Source organism: Leptosomus discolor, unplaced genomic scaffold (assembly GCF_034619465.1).
Source record: "Leptosomus discolor isolate bLepDis1 unplaced genomic scaffold, bLepDis1.hap2 HAP2_SCAFFOLD_29, whole genome shotgun sequence".
NCBI classification, from domain to species: Eukaryota; Metazoa; Chordata; class Aves; order Leptosomiformes; family Leptosomidae; genus Leptosomus; species Leptosomus discolor.
This window is the reverse complement of record NW_028237772.1, coordinates 280,227-294,694: the sequence shown is the minus strand read 5'-3', so window position 1 is coordinate 294,694 and position 14,468 is coordinate 280,227. Positions and strand designations below refer to the sequence as shown.

At 51.3% G+C, this 14,468-nt stretch overlaps 1 protein-coding gene across 1 annotated transcript; it reads left to right on the top strand.

The window, feature by feature from the left end:
* Nucleotides 1-930: 930 nt before the first annotated feature.
* LOC147412837 (structure-specific endonuclease subunit EME1-like) lies at nt 931-5,157 on the top strand. The gene is made up of 9 exons (XM_086480946.1): nt 931-1,032; nt 1,292-1,499; nt 1,583-1,710; nt 1,896-1,988; nt 2,472-2,590; nt 2,818-2,947; nt 3,484-3,599; nt 4,428-4,617; nt 4,981-5,157. The coding sequence occupies exons 1-9, from the start codon at nt 931-933 to the stop codon at nt 5,155-5,157; spliced, it is 1,263 nt and encodes a 420-aa protein (XP_086337072.1).
* The last annotated feature ends 9,311 nt before the right edge of the window (nt 5,158-14,468 follow it).

Below are 14,468 nucleotides of genomic sequence, written 5' to 3'. Positions count from 1 at the left end.
ACGAACTTTTCTCAGAAAAACTCCCGGGCTACATTTTGTGTTGCATGAAAGAAGCTTCCCCATAAAAAAATTGAACCCCAAAGCATCAGACATGCAGGGCACAGCGCTTACCTAGAGAAGGCCGAAACAGAGAGTTTGGAACTCGACTGAAGTCCTATCGGGCATCAGCGGCAAAACTTCACCGTTCTGATGCCGCCCCAGGGACACCCTGGGAATATTTCTGCCCGCGACACTGCCCGAGGAACAAAGGGGATTTTTGAAGCCTCCCGACTCCTGCCCCCCTCGCGGCTCGGTCTCTCCCCGGCGCACACAAACGCTGTTTCTCCAAGGACGATCAACTTCTCCACTGCGAGGGCAGCCCAGCAGCAGCCTGGAGAGGTCATGCAGGACCCATCCTCGCCCAGTTTGGCCTCCACAACAGAGGACGCCGCCAGCACCGCGGCCGCCGCTCCAAGCTGGCTCCCAGCAGGCTGCGCCGGGAACCACCCGAGGCCCTTCCCACCCGCAGGCCCTGACCCCACTGTCCCGGCAGGGCCCTCCCCCGGGGCACCCCCCTCCTCAAGCACAGCCTCCCCGCTGGGCCCTCTCGCCGCCGGGCCCTACCCCCGCCCCGCCGAGGCGGCCCAGCCGCAGAGCCCCCCGCACTCACACAGTGACGGGGAGCTGCCAGCCCTCGCCTCCCTGCTGCACCCCCCGCCAGCGCCACCGCCACGGCCCGGCGAGGCGGGCCGCGGCCTGTCCCTATGTGCCCGTCCGGAGAGGCTGTCAGTGCCCGTGGTGGTGCTGAGCAGTGACAGCGAGGAGGAGGAGGAGGAGGCGCTGGGGGAGGAGGAGGAAGAGCTGGTGGAGGAGGAAAATCTGGAGGAGGAGGCGGAGCAGGAGGTGCTAGATGTGGAGGAGGAGGATTATGATGGGGTGGTGGTAGGCGACATGGTGGTAGACGATGTGGTGGCGGTAGAGGAAGAGGAGGACAAAGACGAAGACGTGGTAGAGGTCATCCCTTTGTCTGAGAGGATCCAGAGAAGAGTGGAAGTAAGGAGGGAGGTGGCTTTCAAGGTCCCCCACCTGGGCAGTGGGGATGCAGCCTGGAGAACTGGCCCTTGTGCCCGTGGTGACCTGGTGGCACTGGGCAGCCGAGGGCCGTGGGAAGCCCTGGCGTTTGGAGCAGGGTCTGGCAGCAGCTGCCATGGCACGGCTGATGCCGAGAGGCCCTCCTGGTCCCTGCTGCCGGCCTCTCGGCGGGACTCCACAGAGCAGCCCAGTAGGTCCCTGGTAAGCGGAGCGAGCCCAGAAACATCCCCCCCCGCCCAAGAAGTCCAAATACAGTCAGAGGGACAGGGAGGCACCCTGCCAGGCGGCGTGGCAGAGGAGGAAGGAGCGAGAAGCATGGAGGAGGCAGCAGGAGCAGGAAAAAGAGAGGAAGAGGGCCCTTGCCACGATGCTGAAAGCTCAGCGACCAGGGGACTGCCAGAAATACCTAACGGCGGCGCTGGATCCTGGTACTTGTCCCCACAGCCCACCTCTGCCTTGGGCTGAGTGGGGTCTCCTCTCTGTGGAAGCCTGACCCAGGCACCGGTTCCAGCTCTCTTCCAGTCCGAATGCGGTGAAAAGATCCTCGGCGCCTTGCAGGCCGCGAATTATTCCTGCCTGGTTGAGAATCAGACTGTTCCCTGCAGCATCACCTGGAGGAGGAAGATCGTGTCATCTCAGGTTTGTGAGCAAAATCTCCCTGTTCTTGCCCTTTCCTTCCTCTGTTACTTGCACTCGTTAACAATTGTATTTAGCAACCCAAGTAAAAACCCTCGAATCTCCCTGCCTCAGAGCTCTGAGTGGCAGCGCTGGTTGGAGCGACTCAGAAGCAGACTGTTGGTCTGGCTGTTTTCCTGTCTGGACAGATGGAAGAAGAAGACGAATGGGCAGAAGATCCCAATGTCCTGGCTGTGCTTCACTTGGAGGAGCTTTTGTCCATGGTTCACAACTGCGTACAAGTGAGAGTGCTGATGACTTCTGTGCCCCCAGACACGCCTTGCTGTGAAGGTGGTGGTTGTCATCCCCCTTCACGGCAGGAAGGTTTTGATGGGGGTTGGAGCCACAGTTTCAGTAAACCAGAAATCTGGTTTTAGAAGCCATTAACGGGTCAAAACCACTAGGGTTGTACAATGCAAAGTTCTGACAAGCTTTCGTTCCCAGTTACAACTTGTCACAGATTTTTGAGGAGGTAAGATTGGCAGATGAAGTGAGATTAGTTTTGATTTCCTTCTGCCTGTCACGGGTTAGGGCAGGAAATAAAGGGCAGTGAGGCCACTGCCGTAACTTTGTGCTGCATCAAGTATTGCCTGCTTGCCCCTGAGAAGCATCGCAAACAGATTTTCTCATCTGCAGATCCAGCTACAGAATCAGAGCCATAGGTTGCTGCGCTTGCATGTGCACCTCAGAAGGGTTTAACTCCTTTTCTCTGTTGATCTTTGCAGGAGGCCCAGGGCTGTGCTGAAGGACAGGAGACCCTCCAGAGTTACGTAGCTCATGCGATGGAGAAAATGCCCGGGAAAACTCTGGCGCTGGCCGTAGTTGGAGCACAAAATTGTTTCAGGTTAAACTCTTTTCCCTCCAAATGTTTCTCTGTTGTCTCTGCCCTTGAAAAATGCCATCAGCGCTTACATTAACTCCTTCTAGCAAAGACTGGAGCGTAAGAGGTGTGCCCACCCAGAACTGCTCCACGCTTTGTTGTATAGAAACAGAAGCAAAGGTCCATCCAGCCTGTCACCACAATGACCTGGGGAAGAGCGTAAGCTCCCAGCCTTGCTTTACTCTTCTTAGGTCTTTCCTATTTCCGTCAAAAACCAGACTGGGACAGGCAGCGGTGAATGGAGACCAAAAGGAGGGACAGCGAAAAGGGAGAAAAAGGAAAGCTGAGGACTCTGGCCCAGTGGTAACCAGAATGGAAGAGGTGAGTCCTTTTCAAACTGATGGCACGCAGCCACCAGCTCTTGTTGTCTGCCATTGCTTGAGCATTTGACCCAGTCCCACACTTTTTGGATGGGGGGGATTCAGCCCCCGTTAGACCGTGTGTCTGTGGACAGAGCTCTTTGGGCTCAGCTCCCCCCTGCTCAGGGACGTCCCTGCTCTGCCACGGACCGACGTGTCTCGTTCACCTCCATCCTGACGTCCGTCTCGCTCAGCATCTCTCGCCCTTCGTGGCCCGCTGGCAAAGCATGTCAGCGCTGCCTTGGGCTGGCTGGCCTGCGTGGAACAAGCGCCTGCCACTGAGGAGCTGCAGCAGCTGAAATGGCACTCAACTGCTCTTAACTGGCAGGAGACAGGCTGCCCCATAATACTTCAGTGCCTTAAATAAGCTGTTCCCCAAACGGGGAGAGCTTCGATGTTCTTGTCCTCGAGCAAGATGCTGTGACCCTTTCAACCAAGAGTGGAGTTGGATGTGAGAAGATCCATTGTTCCATCTGTTGTTTCCAATGATCTTTACAGGCCTTGCTCGATCTGCAGCTGAGGAAACAAATCCAAGTCAGGTTTTTTGAGACCTGGGGGGAGATCGGAGCATACGCCACCGTGTTCACAAAAGCTGTAGCTGAAGCACCGTTCAAGTGAGTAAGCAGACGAGGTTTGGTCATGTCTTCTTTGGAGAGGCTGCACTTTCACAGGGACTGCGGGGGAACAGCAGGTACAGGGCTGCACTTCAGGGCAACACGGTGTGACGATTTTGAAAGACCAGGCGACACAGAGCAGCTGCTCATTCAGCACAGGGTTGGTTCTTGGAAACGGAGGTCCTGCCCGGGGAGGGGTGGGGACAGACTCTGGTTTCACATTGGAGTCTCACTTGACATCGAGCAAAGCTCTTGTTGTCAGTCTGATTTGAGGAGTGGGAAGGGAATGCAAGTAGAGCTGGGCTTTTACAGCACCAGCTTTTCTTCCGTGTGTAACCAAGAGAGACATTACTGAGGAGGAGCTGCTTAGCTGCTGCCATGGATAAGGAAGAACAGCAGCAGGTTGCACAGCAGTGGCTAAGCAAGCCCCCTTGTGCTGTCCCACACGATCGTAGCATTCCTGTCACAGCAGCTGCTGTATGTCACATCTTGGCCGTGAGAAGAAGTGAGATGTCATTAACAGTGACACGTGAAGTGTTTCATTACGGTTGACAGTCAGAAAGTGAATTCTTGTTTACCACTTTGTATGTATGTTGGCTTGTGTCAGGATTGCTCCCAAGTACAGGATTGTTCCTTTTTCGGTAGGAAATTTGATTTAAAGAAAATCGGGCCCAGTTTTTAGCATTTACTTTGATGCCAGCGGTGTCTGTAATAGCATGGAGTGAGAGGTGTCTCTCCATCTCTGGCCATGTGACAACAGGTGCAGGGATAGGATTTTCTTCGCAGCCTCATTGCCTCATTTTCTTTCCCATCCTTTGTTCTCCCCAGGCGAGAGCGAGAGAAGACGGGGCTCCCTTTCAGCTTAGAGAAGGAGCGGTGCAGAGGGGTGAAGGCGGCTCCTTCTCAAAAGGGTCTCTTGGAAGCTTGGAAGAGACAGATACAACAATTTAACCGGGTCAGCCTCGAGACGACTGAGGCTATCGTGTCTGTCTACCCTTCTCCTCAGCTTCTGTACCAGGTGAGGATGCCTCAGGAATACTGAGGACTGTGTGAAGGCAGCCAGCTAACGTAAGGAGGGGAAGAAATCATTTCATTGATATTAAAATGGACACAACAGTTCTGTGCGAGCTGTTTAGTAAGGCAGTGAGGGAACTGGTGCCACGGCACCCATTGCTTTGGCCTTACAGAGCAGGCTACTGAGGGAGCAGTATTGGTTCTGCGTCAGCCTGTGAGCTCCCAAATGAGAGCTGGGGAGAGACGGGGTGAAAAAGGAGCGTCCGTTGTGAAAGGGTGGAGCGGTGACAGGCGCAGAGATCGGATTATTTTTTTTGAGCAACGGATGCAACTGGATGACACTGCTGTTCCTTTGTGTTGCTTTTAGGCCTATAGCAGATGCTCTTCGGAGCAGGAGAAGGAAAACATGCTGGCGAATATCCCCGTGTGCCGCGGCGACGGTGTGACAGCCACCTCCCGGTGGATCGGCCCAGAGCTCTCCTGCCGAATCTATCTGCAGATGACTGCCCCCAGTCCTGGCCTCTCTTTGTATTTCACTGGCTAGCCCCAGGCAATGAGGATTTTAGTGTTTGCCTGGTTCAAGTACTCAGTTTTCTGCCGGGCACAAGGACTTAGAGAACAAACAGTCATCGATCCTAGTTTAAAGACTTAAAACAGATTTAGAATTGATTGTAGCAGAAGGTTGGATGAAGTTGCTGAACGCGTGGAGTTTACACAAGAAAGATGGTCAACATCTTCCAGAAGAGCACGAGTTGGACATGGTTGAGAGTCGACAGTTCCTTTTATTTATTTTATCCAAAATAAAATATTTTGAATAATAACGATCTTTGCTTCTTAATATGCCATCTTGAATGCAGACAGCTATGCCATCTGTCAAAAGGAATACTTTCTACTGCAAGTAGTTATCTTCCCTCTCCACTGTGAAAACTCCTAATGCTAAAGCAACGCGGTGCTGCCCCCCAGTACCTGCCCTAGTGAGGTGGAAGAGCTTTGCCTCACCAAATAGACTCAGTGTTCCACTGTGGCAGATGGGAAGGAGGAAGACTAATTTTCAGATATCAATTTAGACTGCCCTGGTTCAGTCTCCAGACGACTTAATTGATAGAGGGTCTTGAAATCTGATTATATGCGTGGAATTATGAGATCTGAACAGTTTGCACAAAAAAAAGCTTTCTTTTCATTAGATTGAGGAATATGTTTTTAAGAGAGGGTCAGACAGTGAGGGACAAAGAAAGAGGGTCGATTTGTGGATGGAAGGGCTGAAAAAAGGAATACCTAGAGAAGTAATGGACAGACAAGCCACTAGAATCTTAAAAATATTCCTATCCAATTGGATTAAAGAAAAGCCCAACATCCCCTCTGCACCCTCTTTCCCAATTCGTGCCTGTAAGACCGAGGAGAGAAAAAATGAGCAGCAGGCAAACGATCTCCTCCTCCTCCTGTCAGTGAGCTGGGGGGAGGAGGGTGGCAATATTGAAGGAGGCTCACTGAAAATAAAAAGGGCGGTTTGGAGATTACTTGTGCAATTGGGCAAAACGCTCCCTCACCAGTCCCTGCAGAGAGGGTGCTAAAGCTGCCCGGCGAGACAGCAAGTTTGATCCCTGACTCCCTTTCTGTCTGCGAGAAAATACCACCAGCAAAAATCCTACTGTACGAGTGCACCAATGGGCGTGGCAGCATCGACATGGAACCCGCACACTGTTTAAAACATTTTGGTCTAGTACTAATCAAAGTAAGTGGGGATGTAACTGTGTGTGGAAAAAGGAATCGGGGGCGTGGAAATGTAAATATTGTGATCGATATGGAGATGCAACCATTTTAGGAGGAGCACTAGGACCGGGAAACACATTGTATTCTGAGCAACCCATAGACTCTGCAATGTGGGAAGGTCCCTTCGCCAATGGGACCTGGGCTTTGCAAGGGAATAACTGGATATGCGGACGGCAGCCTATCGAAGATTGCCACCACACTGGTCTGGTATATGCTATGTGGGATCCTTTAGGCCCCTATTCTTCCTGTTAGCCTCTGACGAGGGAAACCAGCTAGGAATTAGGGTGTACGATGAGTTGAGGCGTGAGAACAGGAGGACTGATACCACTCTGACCCGAAACAGTGGTCAAAAGTGGAGAAAGGATGAGCGGCCCACTGAGAGAATCAGACGACATTATGGCCCAGCTAGTTGGAACCCCAACGAACTGATAGCGGGAGCCAGAGAACCGATCTATAATCTTAACCGCATAACCCGCTTACAGGCAATATTAGAAATCCTAACCAATCGGAGAGCTGATGCTTTGGACTCGTTAGCTGACCAATGTACCCACATGAGAAATGCCATTTTTCACCTTCGCATGGTTTTGCATTCTCTGTTAGCCGAGGAAGGAGGAGTGTGGAAGGATATCTTCGAAATAAGGGACATGTGAACAATCCAGCCTTTCCAGAAAATTGGAGCTGGGACGTACCGGAACTGCTGAAAGTAGAAACAACTTCCGGTGCAGGGGGCATGAACGTCTTACAGGTGCAGGAGAAGAGACAGCCGCCATTCATGACGCCGTTGTAATTTCTTGAAGAAGATGGGTGTGAACATTTGTGACCGTGACTTGAACATGACTCGCAAAGTGGCCAATCAGGTTGGACTATGGGCCGTTAGTTGCGATGAAGCCAATCAGTATTTATTGGGTGTGGTCGAGGGTTATAAATGGCACTAGAAACACGGAAATAAAGGTTCACTTGTTAGATCACATTGATCGTGTCAGTGTCCTCACGCAGCTCCCGCACAGGGGTGTGTGTGTGTGGCAAGGTTTTGGTAGGGAGGGGACAGGGGAACCCCGGCGTCACCCCTGGGGTCACCCTAAACCCCCCCTTCCCCCTCCCCCCCCTAAAAAAAAAGAAAAAACAAAACAAACCTCACATAGGAAAAAAAAATCTTGAAGTGCAATAAAGAATCCCTGCTTAATAACACTGAGTTGTTGTTGAGTTTTCTCAGATTCAGTTGACAACCCAGAGGCGACAATCTCTGTCCGACTGCAGGAGCTGCTGAGGACAGGGCCTCCCTAGGCGCGCCCCGGGACCTTTCCTCGGAGGGACTCCCTGACTCATCTGGCTCGCTGCAGGGGTGGACAAGGACCATCTATGGAAAAAGGTATTCCTTCTGGTCTGCTTCTGTAATTTGCTCAGTGCTCGCACTGTGCGCTGGTCAGCATTGATGTCGACGTGTATTTTCACCACTCGCACTGATATTTAACTACGTGAATTGGAACTTGTCTGACATAGGTATGATATTGGATCTTAGTCTGCTCAATGCTATAGTTGCTATTGTAGTAATCAGAGTTGCAAATGTCCTCTTGGGTCTTTTGTGTGAATGGTGTAAAGGAGCTCCTCGTGTGATAGTGTAAAAATTGGTTATCAGTGTTTGAATGCGTGAGTGAGTGAGACGCAGTGTTCTTGTTATCGTTATACGGATGATATTTTGTTAGCCGTACCTTGTTTGCCGCTTTTAGATGAAATAGAAAAGGACACGCGGGACAGTCGCTTCATGGAAATGGCAAGAAGAGAGCGAGACGGAGCGCGAAGACACAAAATCCTTCTGACAGCCCATGGAATACCCCAGTGTTTGTAATCAAAAACAAATCAGGAAAATGGCGATTGCTACATGACCTACAACAAATTAATGCTGTCATAGCTACAATGGGAGCTCTACAACCGGGCCTACCCTCACCGGACATGATCCCCGTGAATTGGGGAAATATTGTAGTGGATTTAAAACATTTTTTTTTATTTTACTATCCCATTGGCCTCCCAAGACAACGAAAAATTTGCATTTTCTGTGCCTTCTTGAAATCCTGTGGAACCTTCAAAAAGGTATCAATGGAAGGTTTTACCAAAGGCACGAAAAATTCACCAACAATTTGTCAATGGTTTGTAGCACAAACTTTGTCACCTGTGAGGGAAAAATTCCCTACTAGTTATTGTTACCATTACATGGATGACATCCTGTTAGCATCAAATAGCAAGGATCAGTTGAGAGACATGGAGAATTGGACCAGAAACTCATTACAACAATATGGATTAGTTATTGCCCCCGAAAAAGACAAAAGGTAGAACCCTGGAAATATTTGGGAATGACAATTACAAGTAAACAGGTTGTGCCACAGCCTGTGAAACTCAACCTTAAGGTTAAAACACTTAATGATGTACAGAAACTGATGGGATCTTTGAATTGGATCAGGCCCTATCTTGGGCTGACAAATTCGCAGTTGCAACCATTATTGGAATTATTAAAAATTCTACTGATCCAGCAGAACCCAGAATATTAAATGAGGAAGCACTAGGTGGAATTCATAAGGTGGAACAATCTAGACATGAGAAATTTGTCTCTCGAATAGACTTGGCTCGATTGGTACAATTCTTTGCACTAATTGACACAACTGTACCATTTGGTGCTTTGGTGCAGTGGAATCCTGAGTGGGATGACCCGTTACATATTTTAGAATGGATGTTTTTATCATTCCAGCCACGAAAAACTGCTCCTGGATTGTTTGAACTCACTGCTGATGTGATCATAAAAGCCAGAAAGCCATGTCTAGAACTAACAGGGCAAGATCCAGCTACTATTGTTTTCCCTGTTCCAAATTGGTATTTTGAATGGTGTCTGGCAAATACTTATGAGCTACAAGCGGCCGTGGCGAGTTTTCAAGGGCAAATATCGTACCATCTACCATCACACCCGCTACTGAAATTTGCTCGAGAAATACCATTTGGTCAGAAAAACTTCAGCCAGCCAGAACCTGTAAAAGGCCCCACTGTCTTTACAGATGGTTCAGGAAAATCAGGTAAAGCAGCAGCAGTATGGTATGAAAACAACAACTGGAGCAACAAAGTAGTATATCAAAAAGGTTCTCCACAATAGTAGAGCTGCGTGCCATGGCTGTTGGTTTTCTATTTTTACTTCTCCTGTAAATATTGTCACTGATTCAGCATATGTAGCCAATGGGGTTAATCCATTGGATAAAGTGGTCTTGACTATGTCAGACAATCAAATCTTATTTGAGGTGCTTTGGAACTCTGGAAGAGCATTCAACAGTGAAAAGAACCTTCTTTTGTTATGCATGTTCATACTCATACCACTTGACCCAGATTTTGTACAGAAGGTAATTCAAGAGTGATGCTCTTGTTTCTGCTATGGCTCTAACTACTGTTCCTAACACGAAGCAACAAGCTCTATTATCACATCAATTTTTTCATCAAGGTTTTCGAGCTTTACGACGGCCGTTTGGTTTGTCCCGTACTGAGGCTCGTTCTGTTGTAGCTGCCTGCCCTGATTGCCAGGGCACTCACACCCCAGTGTGTTTTGGTAGTAATCCCAGAGCTATGCAGTCCTTGCAGATTTGGCAAGCTGATGTTACTCATATTCATGAGTTTGGCCGACAGAAGTACGTTCATGTTTCTATTGATACTTCTTCTCGCGCTTTGGTAGCAACAGCACATAACGGAGAAACCGGAAAAGATGTGATTCGACATTTACAGAGGGCTCTTTCTATGCTTGGGGTGCCACGCCAAATTAAAAGGGACAATGGCCCAGCATATGCTTCACGGAAAGCTCAAACATTGTTTAGTTTATGGAGTGTTACTCATGTTACAGGCATTCCCCATTCCCCAACAGGACAAGCCGTCGTTGAGCGTGCACATGGCACGTTGAAGCGGCAGCTTCAAAAAACAAAAAGGGGGAATGATTGGGGAACCGCCTCAGGCATGTTTAGATAAAGCAGTTTCTGTTCTTAGCATCCTTCATTATGGGGACAGTTCTCTACCTCCTCTTTTCATACATTTTTCTTCTCCTTTTTCAAAACAGGATTTGCAAAAGGGTGTCAAAGTGCAGATTAAAGATTTAGTTACTGGCCAGTGGAGTGGACCGTGTGAGCTGATCACCTGGGGCAGGGGTTATGCTTGCGTCTCTACAGATGCCGGCCCTCGCTGGGTTCCTGCTGGGTGTGTTCGGCCTGTGCTGGAACCTGCATCAGGGTGAAGAATGGGTAGTTCCACAACCCAAGCAGAACGTCCGGGTAACTTTAGCAAACGTGATGTATCAAGAAGCTTTGTGCCTTTCTACTGCGAACCCTGAAAATCCATTCTCCACGTGTTTGCTTGGGTTGCCATTAGACATCTGACCATTCAGAACTTATTTTCAAGAGCATACAGCAGCTAGAAGAAGAGATGAAGCGTTTGACAGAGGATGATGGCTTAGATTGACTGAAAAGGAGGTTTAAAGGGTGGGGGCTGTCTGGGTAGTTAATATCTCTGATTGAAACGGTGAGGGCAGTCATCTTGGTAATTGTGACCGTGCTTTGGATGTTGCCTTGTCTTGTCAGTCTTCTGCAAAGGGCCCTGCACAAGACTGTTCATGCAACATTTCTTGCACAATAACAAAAAAGGGGAATTGTCGGGGATAGCCTGACGGAGGAAGATGCAATTGGCCTCGACAGCATCCCAGTATACCCGTGAGAAGATGAAAGAAGTGGATGAAGAATGTTGTAAACAGGGTTGAGGGGGTGATAAGAGACTGAGCAAGAAGAGACTAAACAAGTGAATACCACAGAGCAGAAATTGGGCAAGAGAATGAAGTGGGAAATAGAGTAGGAGCTCCAGCCAGTCAGTGTGTGAATAGAGGTGAATGGACAGAGGTACTGAGCAAATCATTTTAGCAGCCTTAGTGCATGAATGGGTGGACAGATAAGAAAGGTTATAAAAGGGTATGTTTTTTCTGCTGCGCCATCTCGACCATCTTGGCTTTTGTAACATAATAAAGGCTGCCTTTTTTTACCTATATTTTTGTTGGTGTCGGTCCCTACTACGACAATACACAACCTCACGTGCGCGCACGCACATACACACACACTACACGGCTGTGCCATGCTTTGGTTACGCACACAGACCCCGCGGTGCATGTTGGTGACCAGCTCTGCTGAGGACTACTCACAGGGACCCTTCCTCACGCCGAGAGGCCGGCTGTCTCTTGTCTGCAGCTGGGGGCAGCTCACAGCCGGATCCCCTTCGTGTCCTTCTCCAGCCGCTTTTCCTTTTGGCCATCTCTTCAGCTTCAGCCTGAGCTGGATGCAGCTGACGACATCCCCAGGGCAGGAACAGACAACCGAGCCCCTGGCACAGCCTCTGGCAGAGGGAAATAACCCTGACTATCACAGCCAGCTCCAGGCTGGAGCCCCTCCTGCTGCAGCAGCTCCTGCAGACCCCGCTCCTTGCCCGCACTGCTGCTGAAGGCCTCTGGGTTAACAGAGCCCTGGGCCTGCCCGAGGCCCCACTCGCCGCTGCCAGGACAGGCCGTGGGGCAGCCTGGGGCTGCGGGACAGGCCTCAGGGGAGGGGCTGGGGACGGGGAAGCTGCAGGGGGTGAAAATGGCTGAGGTGGCTCAGGGGGGCTCTGGGAGTCGGGGTGCCCAGTGCCTCTGATGGGGGGTCTGTCTCCTTCTCCTTCCCCTGCCCAGCTCTCGGGTCACCCTGGGGCTGCCCCAGCCAGCCCGGCTCCGGCTTGGAGCTCCCACCCATCACCCCGGGCAGCCAGCAGGCAGGAGACACCCCGTCGCCCGCCCAAGGGCCTGGCTCACCTCAGGGGCAGCCCCACTCCTCACCTCAGCTGGGCCACGGCTGGAGCAGAGCCTGCACCTCCCGGCACCAACAGGGCTGCCCGGCAGCCCCTGCCCCAGGACTACAGCTCCCAGCATGCCCCGGGGCTCCTTCCTGCTGCCTGCCCCTGCAGGGACACTTCCCCCGGCCCCGCCCCGCCCCCGCGGGCCCCATGGCCCCTCCCCGGGGCACAGGCCAGAGCAGGGCGGGAAACAGCCCCCAGAGCCTGAGGGCCAGCGGGAGGGGGGAGTGTGGGGCAGGGCGGCAGAGAGGGACCCAGCAGCGATGGCCTCTGGGGTGGGGGAGCAGGGGGAGCACGAGGGGCCCGGGCAGGCAGAGAGGAGGCTAAAGAAGATGGGGACGAGGAGCCAGAGTGAGGAAGAGGAAGAGAAGCAGCACAAGAGGCTGCAGGGCAGAAAGGGAACAGCTGGAAACCAGGGAGCCAGAGCCTGAGAGAAAGGGAGAAAGACCCAAAATACCGGCTGTGGGCACTGCTGCCATTGCTTGAGCACTGCCCAGGAACTGCACGGCCAGGAGCCTCAAAATAAGGGCGGCCTGTGAAAGCCCTGCCCCGGGCCCGGTCCTGCACCCCGATGGTGGTGGTGAATGTCGCACGGCAGGGTGGCCAGGGCCGGGGGCAGAAAACCCGTTGCGGGGTGGAATTGCCCAGCTGCTTTTTGTTTGCTGGTTGCTTTCGTGTTTTTTAAAAAATAGCATTTAAGCTCTGAATACAACCAGCAAGTAGAAAGGAACCAGGCGTACCAGGCTGGGCACATTTAAAGCCCAAATCCGTTCAACAGCCGCGCAAGCCACGACGGCCTCCCCCTGCAAACACTCCACCGCCCGCCTGCAGGGAGAGGCAGCCGCCCTTTTTCTTGAGCCTTCTGCAGGTTCGGCACCACCCAGTACACTCATGCAAGGACGGACTCTGCCTACCAACCAATATGGTTTCAAGCAAAAGCCGTTTATTGAACGTTCGGCTGTGTCTTCTATTCTGTTTTATTTCCGGACACGTGATCGCGCATTCTGCCAAAAGGACATGTACGCCTTGTCTTGTAGTTGACACTTCCTCAGGACTGGCTTATCTTGCAGCTGCAGCTCTTCTTGCTCCTGTCTGCTCTCTCACGGGTAGACTAGAATCATCTCAAGGTCCAAGTCATCCTGTTCAGGGGCCTCAGTCCAGCTGAGATCCCCCACAATGGACAAAGAGTCAGATACGGTGCCTAACAGGTTACAGGCATGGCCACGCAAACACAAGTCCTTTGTTAAAGTCGGCTTGTTCCTGAAAACACGTGTTCAGGGAAAGATGAGAATCAAATGCTTTTGTGTTCTGAAATCAGTCTCAACCGTGTAAATACTGCCCAGGCGAGCTGGGAAAGTTAGATCCGGACAGGCTGAAGTCCCAGGAAATTGTCACATCTTTTCCCAGGACTCTTACCTTCACAGGTTGGTGCTTTCTTGTATTTCTCATTCAGGCCAGGGCGATGGTCGGCAAAGGAAAACACTAAGAGCAATGAGAGAAAGAGATGCGCTTCAGAAGCTGAGACACTGTAGAGATGAGACGTAGCCGGGGCTAGCAAATTCAAGGCAATTCTTAGATCACTTAACCAGAATCATACCCGACCAGGGGAAAGTCGATGAGGCAATAATGGGAGCAGCACAAACCATTGGGCATTGGTGGAATTACAGGAACCATCAAAGCAGAATTTGGCTTAAGCTGTTTGAACACCCATCTATGTTGAGCCTGTACCCACTTGCTCTAGCCCCCAACAAACCCTCACTGGCCAGGGAGCAGAATTAGGAAAAAGGAGAGCAGACCCGTGGGTAGAAGCGCAACAGATTGAAATAAAACCCTACCAATAGCAACAGAGACGTACTCAGCCAAATGAATATCCAGTGGTCACAATCGACCAGAGAGCAGTCCTCGGGAGAAACCGGAGGAGCAGCAGGAGAAGGAACCGCAGGAGGAACCTCAGCAGGAGCCTGTCCTCAGCCAACCTACCCCCTTGAACATGACCATGACATTATGGCATGGGCTACAGCCGTATCTAACTCAGGTCAGCTGCCCTGGCTGACTGGAGCCTGCCTAGCGTGGCTGGCCTGTGATTTTATCCCAGACACACCAGGACAACAGAGCACTGCCAGGGCAAGCGATTACACAGGGCACAGCGCAGTCTGCAGTCAAATTCACAGTTTTGTCTCCTATCAGTTTCTTTTAGAA